The following is a 14,046-nucleotide window of genomic DNA, read 5'->3' as shown; positions in this document are numbered from 1 at the left end:
CATTCTCTCCTTTTTTTTTATTTCCCCGCCGCCAGAGCAAGACATCTTGCGACAGGAACTGAACACACGTTTCTTGGCCTCTCAGAGTGCTGACCGTGGGGCTTCCCTGGGCCCTCCGCCCTACCTACGGACCGAGTTCCACCAGCACCAGCACCAGCACCAGCACACGCACCAGCACACGCACCAGCACACCTTCACGCCGTTCCCCCACGCCATCCCGCCCACTGCCATCATGCCGACGCCAGCACCTCCCATGGTGCGTACCCCAGGCAGAAATGTGAGGATAAGTAGAGCACGACTCTTTTTTTGTGCAGCATGGTGGGATTGGAATGGGCTGTTGGGAACAGGAGTTTGGAGGGGTAGCGATAGCCATCTCAGATGCTCGTTTGTCCATCTTTGCTGGAAAGAAGAGGATGTGTCCTGCCCCAGCCAGCACTAACCCGGAGCCTAAAGTAGGAGCTTTTCTCTAGACATACCTAGCTGGCACTCTGGGTGGATTTTATTCTAGATGCCCTCAAAGTTGGTAGTTAACTTTACTCAGAGAGTAATTTTGTTTTCTTGAACATGCTGAGGGATTGCCACCAGATACAAAAATGTAGTACTTTGCACCAAGTACTAACAAATAAATGCTCACAGAGTATCAGGACTTTTAAAAGAGGCTTGAGGAAGGGAGAGCGCAGTCAGATTTGCAGTGTACTGGGCACCCTGCCCACCCTTCCAGATAGTTTCCTCAAACCTCCTTGGTTAGAGGTGTTAATTTCTTGTATTTTGTAAGACAGTGCCCCAGTCTGGTACTGTGCTCTGTCAGCAAATGGTCAGGGAGCCACTGGCCTTGCAGAGACAAAATTCAGGCTATGGTAGGAGGTACCACTGGTAATGACCACGGTCTTGGTCTTGACTGGGGACTAGCACATCTCGGGAGAACCAGTTAGGACTTTTTTTAAACTTAGGATCTGTAATGAATATTGCCATATTAGGATGCTAAATATCCTGAAATAGAGCCCTGTTCATAACAGTGAGTATTAGAGTGGTTTATTTGCTTAGTTTTCCAATATTAAAGGAAATGTTTAATTTTAAGGCAAATAATATAGGTACGAAGAGAAAAGATTTGAATTCCATCATTTTAAGAAGCATTTCCTTCACCAAACTTTACTTCCTTTCTTCCCTCTTCCTCCCCCATTTTGTTCAACTTAATTTTTAAAAGTACATATTCTAAAATTTATTTTACGGATATTATTTAGAAGTTTAGAGATGAGGTGTTGGGACCAAAGGTTTTTCCTATAGCAAGCCCTGTATCTTTTTCTCTGGAGGAACTATACTTCTCAACAGTTATATTTTTTAAAGCCCTTTACGATGGGAAAGAGTTTATGCCAGCCCGAGGGAGGCGTTTCACAAATACATTCAACCGAACGGAGGGGAGCTACGGCACCCAGAAATGCATTATTTAGAGGAAACAAGGGTATACTCTTTTCTTAGTTTGTAAGACTTAGGCCAAACAGCTTCGTATTTGCATGTAAGACATTTCAGAAAATGGCTGAATGTACAGTGCTTCCAAAGCGAAGATGAAAATGGAGGGAATTCTCTGGACAAATCAGACCAAATGCTCACTCCTCTCCGATGTATCTCAATCATTGCTTCTTTTCTCTAGTTTAGATGTCCGGTTTGTGCCACTCTCTCAATGCAGAGTAGAAAGAGACACAGTAGTGCGGCCAGGACCTAAATGTACCGTGTGGGCTCTCGCTCTGTTTTTCCATTTTTGTTAGTTTCTTGTCAGTGACTCAGGAGCTCAGGATGGTTTCACATGCAATGAAGTTGTGGAGTATCATGACAGCTAATGACCAGAAGCTTGCTTAGGGCAACCTCCGCTAAAGCAGTGAACAGAAATGTAGATTCTTTAAGTAACTAGCTTTTGCTTTGATCCCTTTACAGTTTGACAAATACCCTACAAAAGTTGACCCATTCTACCGGCACAGTGTGAGTCTTGTTACCATGCTACACATTCAATGTAACTGCTTTTCCATTTTTTTGTGCTTTCGCCACAGATCAGTAAATGACTAGCAGCTTTCCTTAATCATCTTTGCAAGAATTTCCATTGTTCCTTGTCACTTTGGATGCTTGCTTTCGTGACATTTGCTTTTGGTAAAGATGCAGTATCATCTTCTGAATCAAAAGATCATAAGCACTCCTAAGACTTACAAGCAAAGTTGAACTTCACTGGAAGCCAGGCTCTGTCCTGCAAAGTGGGGTGTCTGCAGCTGAATCACTATAGTTTCAGGAGAGTCTGAAATCACAGGATTTCAGTCATCAGTAGAAATGTCATTACCACAGAATTCCTGGAATTCAACTTGAATTATTTCCTACATAGAAAGTCTCTTATCTTTTTGACTCATAACTCTTCAAAAAAGCAGATTTTCATTTCCTCTAGACTAAATGCAGAACCCTCTTCCACCTGGCTGATACTGTTCTCCTGAGTTTGTTACAATTGAAAATAAAGGTATCTAAATAAAAGGTCTTAAAATTGAAACGAATGGTTTTTTTTCTCTTTGAGCATTCTTCTTTATAAAAAGAATAGCTGTTTGTGCAATTTTAAGAATATGGTCTGAAATTTAAATTGGTACCAGCCTAAAAGCTGTTGTGTGTTCGGTTACTCAATAGACAAGGACTTTTAATACAAAGACCTTGAACATCTTACCTTGATATTTTGATTATGGAGTGAATACTGCATCATTTTTACCTGAAATTTTGCAAGTTTCTTTGCTCTGTGGGTTATTTACCTTTTTTAAATGAAACCAGGAAGAAGGAAGATTAGTAATTGCTTATAGCCATGTTGATTCACCATACTCAACCATTCTCGCTTTGATTTTTGGATAGTGTTATCGTTTGAATAGAAGTGCTACTTAATACACCAGCCAAGGCTGTGAATTCCTTCATACTTAGAACCAGGTAGTCAGACACTGTGTTAATCCTGAGTGTAGCTGAGAAGTCAAGACTAGAAATCAATGAAGAAGCACTCTAAAGATATTCAGAAATAACATGAGGAAGGGGTCTTCAGAAGGGGATGAGGAAAGTGTATTGGAGTGCCTGGGCCCCCACACTGTTCTAGCACTGATCTGCTCAGTCAGTACTGTGATACAAAAGCATTTTTTAAATAGATATGAAAATTTAGTAGACCCGTGGTTTTCCTCTTTGGGTCTGTCCCATGAATGATGCCATCTTAATAATCATCAGATTTCTGTCCTTGCTAATTTAAATTAAGGACCAGCTAACAAACTCATCTTAGAGAAAGTTTAGGGTACTCAAGTTTAGGTGACTCAGATTTACTTCCTAGGACCAAATGCAGTGTCTTTTTATATGCATATTCCATAGAGAGTTCTAGATTAAGATGGAAAATAAGCCTGGATTTTCAGAAGGTTTATGTTTTATTACTCAGGTACTTCAGCTTTTTAGTCAAGAGGGGAGTAGTCAGCTATAGTCTAAGAGGCCCAGTAATGGAATCAGGCAAAAGGAAAATGGTGAGAGCATCCAGTTTTTTATTGAAAACATTAAAGGAAAAATTCCTACCTGGAGGCAGAGTTATAGAAATTTGAGTGTGTTTTAGTATGGCATGTATTTAATTACTCTGCTTCGCACAGTGTACTGTGGGAGAGTTATTTCATATTATTAGTTATAGCAGATAATATATGAAGTACTTAGTCTCTCCTGCTATGGGGATTAGGACATTATAAGGGGAATTAAGATGTTATGCACTTGAGTATCTAAAACACAATTTTAGACTTAAAAGTAATTCTAAATGAGGGCACTTGGCTTGCAATCACTGTTTAAGTGGATTTAGTTCAATATCAATTAGTCTGAAAAACTTTGCTGCATCATTGAAGGGAGCAAAATGAAATAAAGACCAACAGAAAAAGAACGTGCTCTGAAAACGGGATTGTGAAATGCGGATTTCAGTCATTACCTAGAAATAGCTAACATTAAAGACATTATTAGGAAAAGCTTAAGTTATTATTATATTTTTGACGTATTATGCAACCAGATGGGTGGAATGTTACTTAAATATCTGTATGGTAGTTTGAGCAAAGTAAATGAAACCAGAGCGATAGAATCTCAGGAATACGAAATTTTCAGAAGGAGGGAAAGATGCATTTGCATTGTCTTCACTTTTGCTGCATATTTCTTTCCTCCGTCGTGTCCTCTATAAACTATTAATTCAAGAAAGTTCGTATTCTTAATTCAGAATCGCTCTTCTCCCTTCACTGGGTGATCGGATGGACACATACAGGGCTCGGGTCAAGGAGCCTCCGCTGAGCTTGTCCATTTTACAGAGGGATGGGTAGCTCCACCGAAAGTGTATACTGTCATTTGACCCTTCCACAAATATGTGTCATCATTTTAGATGAGACAATTAAATTGTCCTCCGGAACTGCCACTTCTAGAACAACCTAATGAAGCAAGGATTGTGAATATTTTCTCATTTCCTCAAACTATTAAAAATCGAAAAGTACTAATTGAGTTTTAATGGTATAAAATCCTGGAACTCATAAAGACGTACTTCTTTTTCTTCCTATTTTTTTTTCTTTCTCTTTTTTTCTTTTTCCAATTAACTTGTAATTTTCTGGGCATCTTATTTGGCTCAGCACCCCTCCTGTTTTTGATATGCATTAAAATTTTCAACCATTTAGGACTTTTATCTGATTTAACAATTAATAATTAGAAAAGCTCCCTTTCTAATGATATCTTCATCTGGGACATCATTTGTTGGCTTATTGATTCTGAACTACTTTTGAGTTTTTAAGTTAAGCATTCATGGCACATCTGTGTGATCATTTCATCGTGGCTTTTTGACTAATAGCATCAAACTGAGATGACTTGGCTTGCTAACGTCGATGTCTTTCCATGGGAAGGGAATTGGAGTACATTCATTTGCGTCCTACTAAAAGCTGCTTTTCCCTCTCCTTCTTTGGCCACAGCTCTTCCATTCCTATCCCCCTGCAGTATCGGGCATCCCCCCTATGATTCCACCCACTGGCCCTTTTGGTTCACTACAAGGAGCATTTCAGCCGAAGGTAAGAAACCTTACAGTGGAACACACATGCGTACTTACAAGTGGAGCCTCAGGCTAGGCATGTGGGTGGGTTCTTCATGCTCTCGCCTGTAACTTTTTTCTGATCCAAAGTGACCATTGGGATTAAAGTGAGAATATTTTTTTCTAGTCCATCTAGTTTTAAACCTCAGCCAAATTTAATTTTCAATTTGTACTTCCCATGTAATCTTGGTTGAGCTAGGATTTCTCGTGCTCTTTAAAATATCAGAATAAATATATATTTTTCCACTAATATTGTGGACATAAGTTTCTGGTCAGGAATTCTGTGAAATGTCAGATATATATGCACCAGTTTGTCCTTGGGGTATATATTAGCAAAGATGCAAAGCTTAGCTTTCACTGATTTTAGCAGAAGGGAGGAAAAAGGTTTCAAACTAGAATGGTATCCTTTTAATTATGGAAAGGAAGATGCTTCTCATTCTCTCTCCTTGCCCCCTCAGCCCCATCTGTCTGTACATAGAGTCCACCTGCAGACGGAGGGCAGCACCTGCCTTCTGTACTCTCTCTCTGCCCTCTCTCCGTCCTCACACCCCTCACCCATCCTCGCACTTGCCAAGGTCAAGGCTCCGCCATCACTAACATCCTGGTGTTGTTACCCTTTTACCCTTTATAAAACAACATTCTTTTCTACCCAGCCAGTGATAAACTACTCAACTTGGGCTACAGTTATCTCTGACGGTCAGTACTGAGGAGTAATTCTTGGAACATTCTACCTTTTTTGTGACTTTAAATCTACTACAGTCCCAGTTTTACCTTATTACAAAAAAGCCAAATATATTTCTCATATTAATAACCATTCTCAGATTTCAAAGTAGGAAATTTTGCTGTGTGTGATTTTGGTTTTCTTTTTTTTATTTTCTATCTCATTTTCTAAGACAAAACACCAATTTTGGCCCAGAGTCCCCCAGGATGAGCACATATTACATTTCCAGAGGCATGTTGCCTTAATACTAGAAATAGGAAAAGAAATTAAAAACCATTAGGGGTGGGATGGCGACCCCTTAGAAATCACAATTACCTGCGTGGGATTGCAGTTTATAAGCCAGATTATACATGCGCAGGGCTTTTACGGTGGCCATGTTAAACACCTCCTATGATGGGATAAAATGATGTTGATTTTTAAATTCCTTCCCCCGATCTGCTCTTGAGTACTCCCTCAGACCCTGGTCGGTCCCCTCTAGGTTGCAACGAATCTCTCCTGCATGCCCAAACAGACTAGTAGGTCATTTAATAAATTAGACTATTTCCCTCACTCACAATTATCCAATCACACAGAAAACTACATCTGGGCAAGAAAGTGTCTCTCCTGGTGTCGAAATAAGCCTTTCCAGGCCATCTTACTGATTGAATATGTAGATTGCAGTTCATTAGTAGAGTTCTTCATATGTATGCAAATCAGGCTGTTAACAACTCCAGCTTAATTGTTAGTTGTACAGCAGCTGATTGCTTTTCTTTCTTTCTTTTTTTCCTTCTCCGTGTAGGCAAGCTTTGTGCCTAAACCTGAGCTCGTTTGCCCCACAAGTTAACTTCCTAGTGTGATTTCTAGAGGTTGTGATTTCTTAAATAGAATACCTGGTGGAAAAATTTCTGAATCCTTTACCCACCAGAGAGTAGTGACTGTTCGTGCCGGAACTATACTTTTGTTGCTGTTGTTGTTAATTCAAAGGACAAAAGCCTACAGATAATGTTAGTGTTATTAATGAGATTTAGGAATGGTGTGGGAATAGAAAGATGAAGCAGAATTACTTTAGAAATCCTTTAATAGTAGATCTGTGTGGTCCCTAAATTAGGTTCTCTTGTCCCATTTCCACCACTGCTTAATGAGTAATTACTGAGTGTAATTCCTTGTTATTGTCTGCCAGTTAAAATTTAGAGAGTTAGCTTAATGTCTGTAAAATGCTTTCAGTTATTCTGATGAGAAGCACCTGATTGAGCAAATGATGATGGTGTTCACTTAAGGATTTCTTGGACTGTTTGGTGATACAAGCAGAACGCAATGACAGGGCTGTCAGCAATTCGGAAAAAGATGGATTTCAGGGCAGTGCTCGCACGTCTTGGTCCCCTTTTTGGTTGTGTGCTTTTCGTTATGAAATGTCCACGGTCGCCTCTCCATTTTAGATGCCATTGCTGGAGAGGGCAATCTCTGGCCATGGCCCCCTGGGAAAATAGGGAGCAGTTCCTCATGAAGAACATGTCTGATCACGGAGAAAAAAAATGAATCTGTTAACTCTTATATTCCAGAATGAAACACACAAAAAAGACACTTGACTTCTGTAATTGAGAGTGAAAGAAAGATCTTACTTTCACATTACGTGTTCTATGCTTCCTAAGCTGTGGTCTAATTAATTTGTAGACATCCAACCCTATTGATGTCGCCGCTCGACCTGGGACAGTCCCACATACTCTACTCCAAAAGGACCCAAGGGTACGTACAAAGTCGGGCTTGGTCCCAGGTAACACGGGCTGGGCGTTCTTTGAGTGGGATAGCACCCTCCTGAGCTCACGTCAGTGAGCTGCTTTTTCAGCTGTTCCTTCTAGTTTGTGGGAAGAAAATGCCAGTTACTCTTAGACAATAAAATCTCTTCTGTTCTATCGTGGCCATATGACACAAGGGGAACAACTTGCTGATGGGAGGATAGAGGAATGGCTTCTGATGTAAGATCAGGGATTCCACACTGTTAGCTTATGTCATTTCTACTTAACCAGTCTTCTCTGTCTATATCTCCATAAGTTTCTCTCACACAAAAGAAGTAGCTATAAAATGTTTTGAATGGAAAAAGCACTGAGCGCATTTCTTCCTGGAAGCCAGGATATTCCCTGCTTCCCTGGGGTCAAGAAGTCACTGCACCACATTCTGGCCCTCTACTTTTAATATGGTGGGGACCTTTTTGCGCTCTAGAGCTAAATAAAAAATCCATTATGCTTTGGTTATGTTATTTATTCATAATGTATGCGTCTACCTACTCCCCCAAAAGAATTTAAAGTTATACAATAGACATAATCTTGTTTCATTGATTGTCATTTACATTCATCTTTGTAGTAAATGTGAAAAATGATCACCTTTTACAATATTGTCTTTTTCCCTGGGTAAGGGCAGTCAGAAATTGATGACCAGAGTTAGGTAGAAGTTTAAAATGACTCAACTATGTAAGTATCTTTATGATGTTTAGTGAACTTCTTTAAAATGTCTAATACCTCTAAGTAACGTGCAGTCATCCAGTTAAGGGCGTTGGTGAAGATAGCCTAGCTCGACTGTGTGTCTGGAAAGGACACTTCTCCCAGACACGCACTAGTATCCACCTTCCAGGCCACAGTCTGACGGCCGTTCTCCCTCCCTCAGACTCGTTCACTGTGGTTTGGAAGGGCCGCTCAAGATAGCGAAACTCTTCAGATGTGTAATGTGAGCAAAAAATGTTGCCAGGGGGCAAATTGGCATTGATTGAACTTGTTCATGGGGGCTTGTCAGCGTATGTATGAACGCTTGTGGAGTGGGGGAGGGGACACTGGCACTTTTGATAGTGTGAAATGGGTTAATTATTCTCTAAAAGGGCTTCATTTAAAAGTAAAATTCTAACATTTTAATTTCCCCTCCTAATGAAGCACTACAAATTTGTTAATTAGAGCAATTGTTTGAGTGACAGGCATGTAACCAAGTTGTCATTTTCTCTTCACAGTTGACAGATCCTTTCAGACCTATGTTAAGGGTAAGAAAGCTTCTTCTGGAACTGTTTTTGCAACCTCCATTTGACTCCCTGTGGGTTAAAAATGTAAATCCATTATGAGGAAACAAGCCACAGCACGTTGGAATAAAATGTTGGAATGACATTTTCGTTGGGTTGAGGTTCTTAGGCAGTATGATTGAAAATGGCCTAAATTGTTTTGCTTCAAGTTTGGAGGAAGCCAGGCTGTTGAGGTAAAGCTAATAGATAAAATTCGACTGAGCCAGATTCTCTTGTTGGCAGTTGTGGTAAAAAGTTCGACTAGTAGGAACTTATAGTGAAGATAGTGGTTGAAATTAGGATTTCACTGAGTTTTACTGTCTCTCTTGCACCTAGAAAGTATATATCTGGGTCTGTTTATTTTGACTGGTGGCCGCCTCATTCTGCATTAAGTGATACTGACTTGTCGCAGCCATTTGACTTACTTCTCTGGCCCAGGAAGGGGTTACCATACTCACTGGTTGATTAACATCTCAAGAGGTCTGGAGCGTGGCCAGCAGATGACCTCTGAATAAGTGCTGGCTTACTCGGTTGGGAAGGTTGGGAGACGGATGGTTGGCTGGAAGATGGATGGCTAGTAGATTTTCTCCTATACTTAACCCATTTCTGGTACGTAAAATCAGATCATTCAGTTTCTCAAAAAGAGAAAAAAGGATTGTGTCATCAGTTGGGTGATTTCAATGACCCATAGTTTCATTACAAGAGAAGAAAACTGACCCCAGCCTTGGATTGAAGTATATATTTCAGAATCAGCTCCTTAATGGAGAAACCGGAAGTGTCTGTCCTTTGCCAGTGTAGGAATGGGGCAGCGTTTCCCCTCCTCCATCCTGTAGTTGTTGAGTGCACATTCGGAGCTTATGGGTAGATGACATAGAAGAATACAAACGAAATGGAAAGAGATGGTCCCTACCCTCCAGGTGGTAAGACAGAACATACAGTTACTCTACTGCTTTTAAAGACATGAACTAATTTGAGAGACGTGGATTGAGGTACTCCCAGAAGGTGGAGGGAGAACTTGATATCTGCAGAGGCCTACATAGTAGGAAGAAATGAGTTTTTTTCTTTGTTTCTCTTCTTACTTAACAGTAAACAATGAATGAGTAGTTGACTGTTAGTAAAGCACTGATAGGAACTTGGGCTTCAATAAAAATGTGAATTTCTATGTTTTGCTTTGAGGGTTAAAAAATACCAGTGTTGGGGGAGGTTACACAGGTTCTGGCCCCTCTCTTGTTTTGAACCGATTCACAGACATTCACTAATTAGCTCTTTTGAACAGCCGATTTGCATTATAGCATGGCCGCTTGTTAAGCAGGGCTTCCCACTCTACCAGGTCTGCCAGCTGGCTCCAGAAAAGAAAGAGAAGAGACACATAGTGGGCTTCGGGCTTTTGCCATCTTATCCTTGGTAACCGGGGAGGTCCTCGTCAAATGTGGTTTTCTGAGGGGTAGCCGCCAGCTCAGGCTCCCGCAGGGGGAGAAGTGGCGCTGACTGTGGCACCCTCAGGCCTGGGCACTGGAGAGCTGCTGGCAGAAGGCACTTAGAGGGAACAGAGAGCACTCTTGTTTTGTGAAAAAAGCCTCTGCAGCCAAAAGCTGCTGAAAGCTTTGGGGAAATTGAAGACAGTTTTCTCGGAAAGGTCTTCCTTCTGACCATGTTGCTCTTTCTTGTTCCAGAAACCAGGGAAGTGGTGTGCTATGCATGTTCACATCGCCTGGCAGATCTACCACCACCAACAGAAAGTCAAGGTCAGTCTTGCCTTTTTCTCTTCCGGGGAGTTCGGGGACCGAGTCTCGAGGGTGCGTGATCGCCCTACTAAGGAGGTATTTAAATGGATTCTAAAGACTCACTGGCCAGAAAGATCAAGTATCTCTTGGAAAAGCTATTTGGAAATCTTGCTATTAATTAGGGAAACCACCACAAAATGACAAAAAGGAAGCAAACCAATAACTCCCTGATACTTTTCCTTTAAAAAAAAAAAAATGATTTTGTTATCCTGCTGATCTAAAGAGCTTAAATATAGGTTAGCTCCTGAAATAAAGGTTTTGGGAAAATACGTGGACCGCATGCCTCTTTGTTGACTTTATTGTACAGCGGGACAAGGATTTATTTAAAGCCGAACAGAAAGGTGTTTGAGGTGGAGTGGAGCCAAGTGGGAGGAGCTATATGTGAAAGTTTTCTTTCCTGTAAGAATTGGTGCATTCTTTTCATTTTACGGTTTTGGAAAATGATCAAGTAAGTTATACCCTATATGATGCTATGGCACTTCCATTAGCAAAGCGTAGTACTAAAAATGACTCTTATAGAAGTCATATTTGGTTTGCAGTGACCTTTCCACACTAATTAGTCCTCCCGATGACATGTCAGTGGTTAAGAATATAGTCAGTACTTGTCAGAACCATCGTCTGTCCAGTTACCTTTCCTATCTGCAGAGGATGTTTCTTTTTTATCTATTTTCATCAGGCAGAAAAATACATTCCCTGCTTTACCAGGCCTTTATGATACAGTAGGGAAGAGATCAGGAACTCTTGCAGGTGACCAAATATGGTATCACTGGTTGGCTTAGGGAACAAAGTAACAGACTAGTCCAGATTTTATAGTCTGGGTGTTTACAGTCTGGGTAACCATGCTTAGAAATATGAGAGTAAACAACCAGTCAGTTCCCATAAGCTTCAGTTAATCTATTTTTCAATAATAAGCTTTTAGTCCTAACAGCATTTGGGAGCCATTATGAGAATAATAAAAGAATAGACATGGAGAGAGAGCTAGTCATCACAGAAATGTTTTTCTAAAACACGGTTAAATGACTTTTTTAAAAAACCAACTTCAGCAAACGAGGTCACTAAGATATTTGTTTTGGTGCCAAATACCTTCTGTTTCTCATAACACCCCATCAGAGAGTTTTGCTCACTTTTATTGTTAGGTGAGGTTTAATTAGAAACCTGATGGTTTCTAACCTCAGTTAGAAAATGTGTGTACTGTGAAGAGCTAACTAGACTTTGACGCTTAGTTCCATTCACTTTGTGTTCTGGACGATATGGTTAGTGGAACGGTAGGTAAGACACTTCCTCCTGTAACTCCTTTGGTTAAAAGTGATGAAGGATGTTGTGTGTGCCCCTTTAGCAACTTCTTTTCCATGAAAGTGTCTCTGGTGGCTAAAACCTTCATTGTCCCAGTTCAGTTAGGAAGACCTTACGCATGAGATAGCTGTTCATCTTCCCTTTCCAGCAAACTCTGTGTACTCCACAAGCTCCATTGTTACCTTTTTCTTTAATGTTCATTTACTCATTCTTTTAGTCACTTACCAAGTATTTATTGAGAGAGCCTACTGCCTGCTGGCTCCTTACTATGCCAGGCTAAGCGGGCACTCATATATCCTGATATTAGGGTTCAGTAGGGAGGATCAGTATGTGCATAAAAAAATGATGACCGTGCTGTCTGCTTCAAGGGGGATTGTTTCCAGTTTGAGGTGCCAAGTAGGTTTCATTTTAAATAGGTATGATGGATGAGTGGGATGACTTTTCTTAGTGAGGGAATAGCAGACTTGTCTCCGATTCTCGCACATGCTGGATTAGCTGCCACCTTGTTGACTTTATTGTACAGTGAACAAGGATTTATGTATAGCAGAACATGGGGCAGTTGAGGTAGACTGGAGCCAAATGGACTGAGAGCATCAGATACGTCTAAGAGACTGGAAGCATGGGAGTCAGAAGCAGGCTAAGGGCTGTGAAGGAGTCGGGGCCTGGAAAGCAGAGAGGTGTGGCAAGGGAAGGGAAACTTGGAGCTTCGGATCCCTGGCCCGGCGGGGTGCTGCTGCTTGGCCAAGGAGGTGTGAAACTGATTCGGAGAAGGCTATTGAGAATCAAGAAGGTGGGGCAACTTTGAAACCATGCTGTTTGAGAGGCTGCGGGCCTCAAGAAGGATGCCGGGTGAAGGAATCAAGAGGCAGATTAGGAGCCAATTCAACAGCTTTAGAGGAGGGTGAGCTGACGGATCAGCTCGAGGGTGGGTGTATAAATAAGAGGAGTGACCGCAGTCGATGGCAAGAACTTCACGTCTTCACATGAGGTTCTTGGTGGTTTACTGGTTTGGACTGATCTCTTCTTTCTCAAGTAATTGGGGGTAGTAGGCAAAGAAAGACCCCCTATTAGTTAAATTGATATCCCTACTTAGTTTCTGTTTGTTTTTTAAAATTATGTAACAGTGATCATTTGAAAATTAGCTTGTAGGCATGCAAATATTTCTTTATAACTTTCGGTTACTAATGTACTGTGATCTATTAGAGTATGGCAAAGAGTCATTAAACAATTAATTTACACAGAAGATTACTCGGGCAGAATTCCTAATAAAATACTATCATTTAAAAACTCGCTAAAATGGCCCTTCACAGCAAATAATAAGCTGCTTGGGAGGGGCGGTGATTTGATTAAATAGGATATGGTTTTCTTCAAACCGTGTAACCTCAAAGAGTGAACACTAGTTTTGCCGCTTGACATTTCTGACTCGAAAGGCAATACCCAATAGCAAGCACTCTCTTAGGCTGACCTGCTCTTCTGGCATTGAGGGTCAACTGGTGTGTGGGTTGCCGTGTCCTCCCAGCATTCGTAAACTTGAACCTGACTCGGGCTTGGAGCCCGAGTGCATCGTTCAGTTTCCTCTCTGTCTCAGCCTCTTCGTTAGTGACTTTATTCTCTGTTGTTTCTCTTGGGGTGTCATCTTTTATTCTCTCCCTTGCTGCTTTAGAAACAGATGCAGTCAGACCCACATAAACTGGACTTCGGACTGAAACCCGAGTTCCTGAGCCGTCCTCCAGGCCCCAGTCTCTTTGGAGCCATCCACCACCCCCATGACCTGGCACGGCCTTCGACTTTGTTCTCTGCCGCTGGTGAGTTCAGAGGGGCAGGGAAGAGCTGAGAAATGTCCTTCTCGGGCAGCTCAATAAATTATATTTATGCTCCGGCCCACTGTTCAATCACTCCCTAAAATGATACGATTTGTGCGGGCTTGCAAGGCCACATCGCAGCACATCTAGGGCAGTGGACCTTCCTTCATTGATGTGCCCTCTTTCATTAAGAAGGAAGAAAAGATCATCTTTTCCTTAGGGGACTCATATTGCTTCAGCTCATTATTTGCTTCTATATTAAGCCAGTATAACTCATAAGCACGTCAAACTATTGAAAAAAGATCAGAATGCTTGCAAGGGCAAACCAGAAGGCAGTAAGGCGAGGA

General features: G+C 41.3%; 1 protein-coding gene across 1 annotated transcript in view; it reads left to right on the top strand.

Moving 5' to 3' along the window:
• The window catches only part of AUTS2 (activator of transcription and developmental regulator AUTS2), a 1,077,358-nt gene that overhangs the window by 1,052,634 nt on the left and 10,678 nt on the right, over positions 1-14,046 (top strand). Inside the window, 8 exon segments of the mRNA XM_039849320.1 lie at positions 36-256; positions 1,930-1,974; positions 4,968-5,063; positions 7,455-7,526; positions 8,442-8,501; positions 8,776-8,805; positions 10,494-10,565; positions 13,561-13,702. Coding sequence (XP_039705254.1) covers positions 36-256; positions 1,930-1,974; positions 4,968-5,063; positions 7,455-7,526; positions 8,442-8,501; positions 8,776-8,805; positions 10,494-10,565; positions 13,561-13,702 — 738 coding nt within the window.

Source organism: Pteropus medius, unplaced genomic scaffold, assembly GCF_902729225.1.
Source record: "Pteropus medius unplaced genomic scaffold, Ma_sr-lr_union100, whole genome shotgun sequence".
Classification (NCBI taxonomy): domain Eukaryota; kingdom Metazoa; phylum Chordata; class Mammalia; order Chiroptera; family Pteropodidae; genus Pteropus; species Pteropus medius.
Note: the sequence above shows the minus strand (reverse complement) of the source record. Positions and strands in the feature narration are given on the sequence as shown.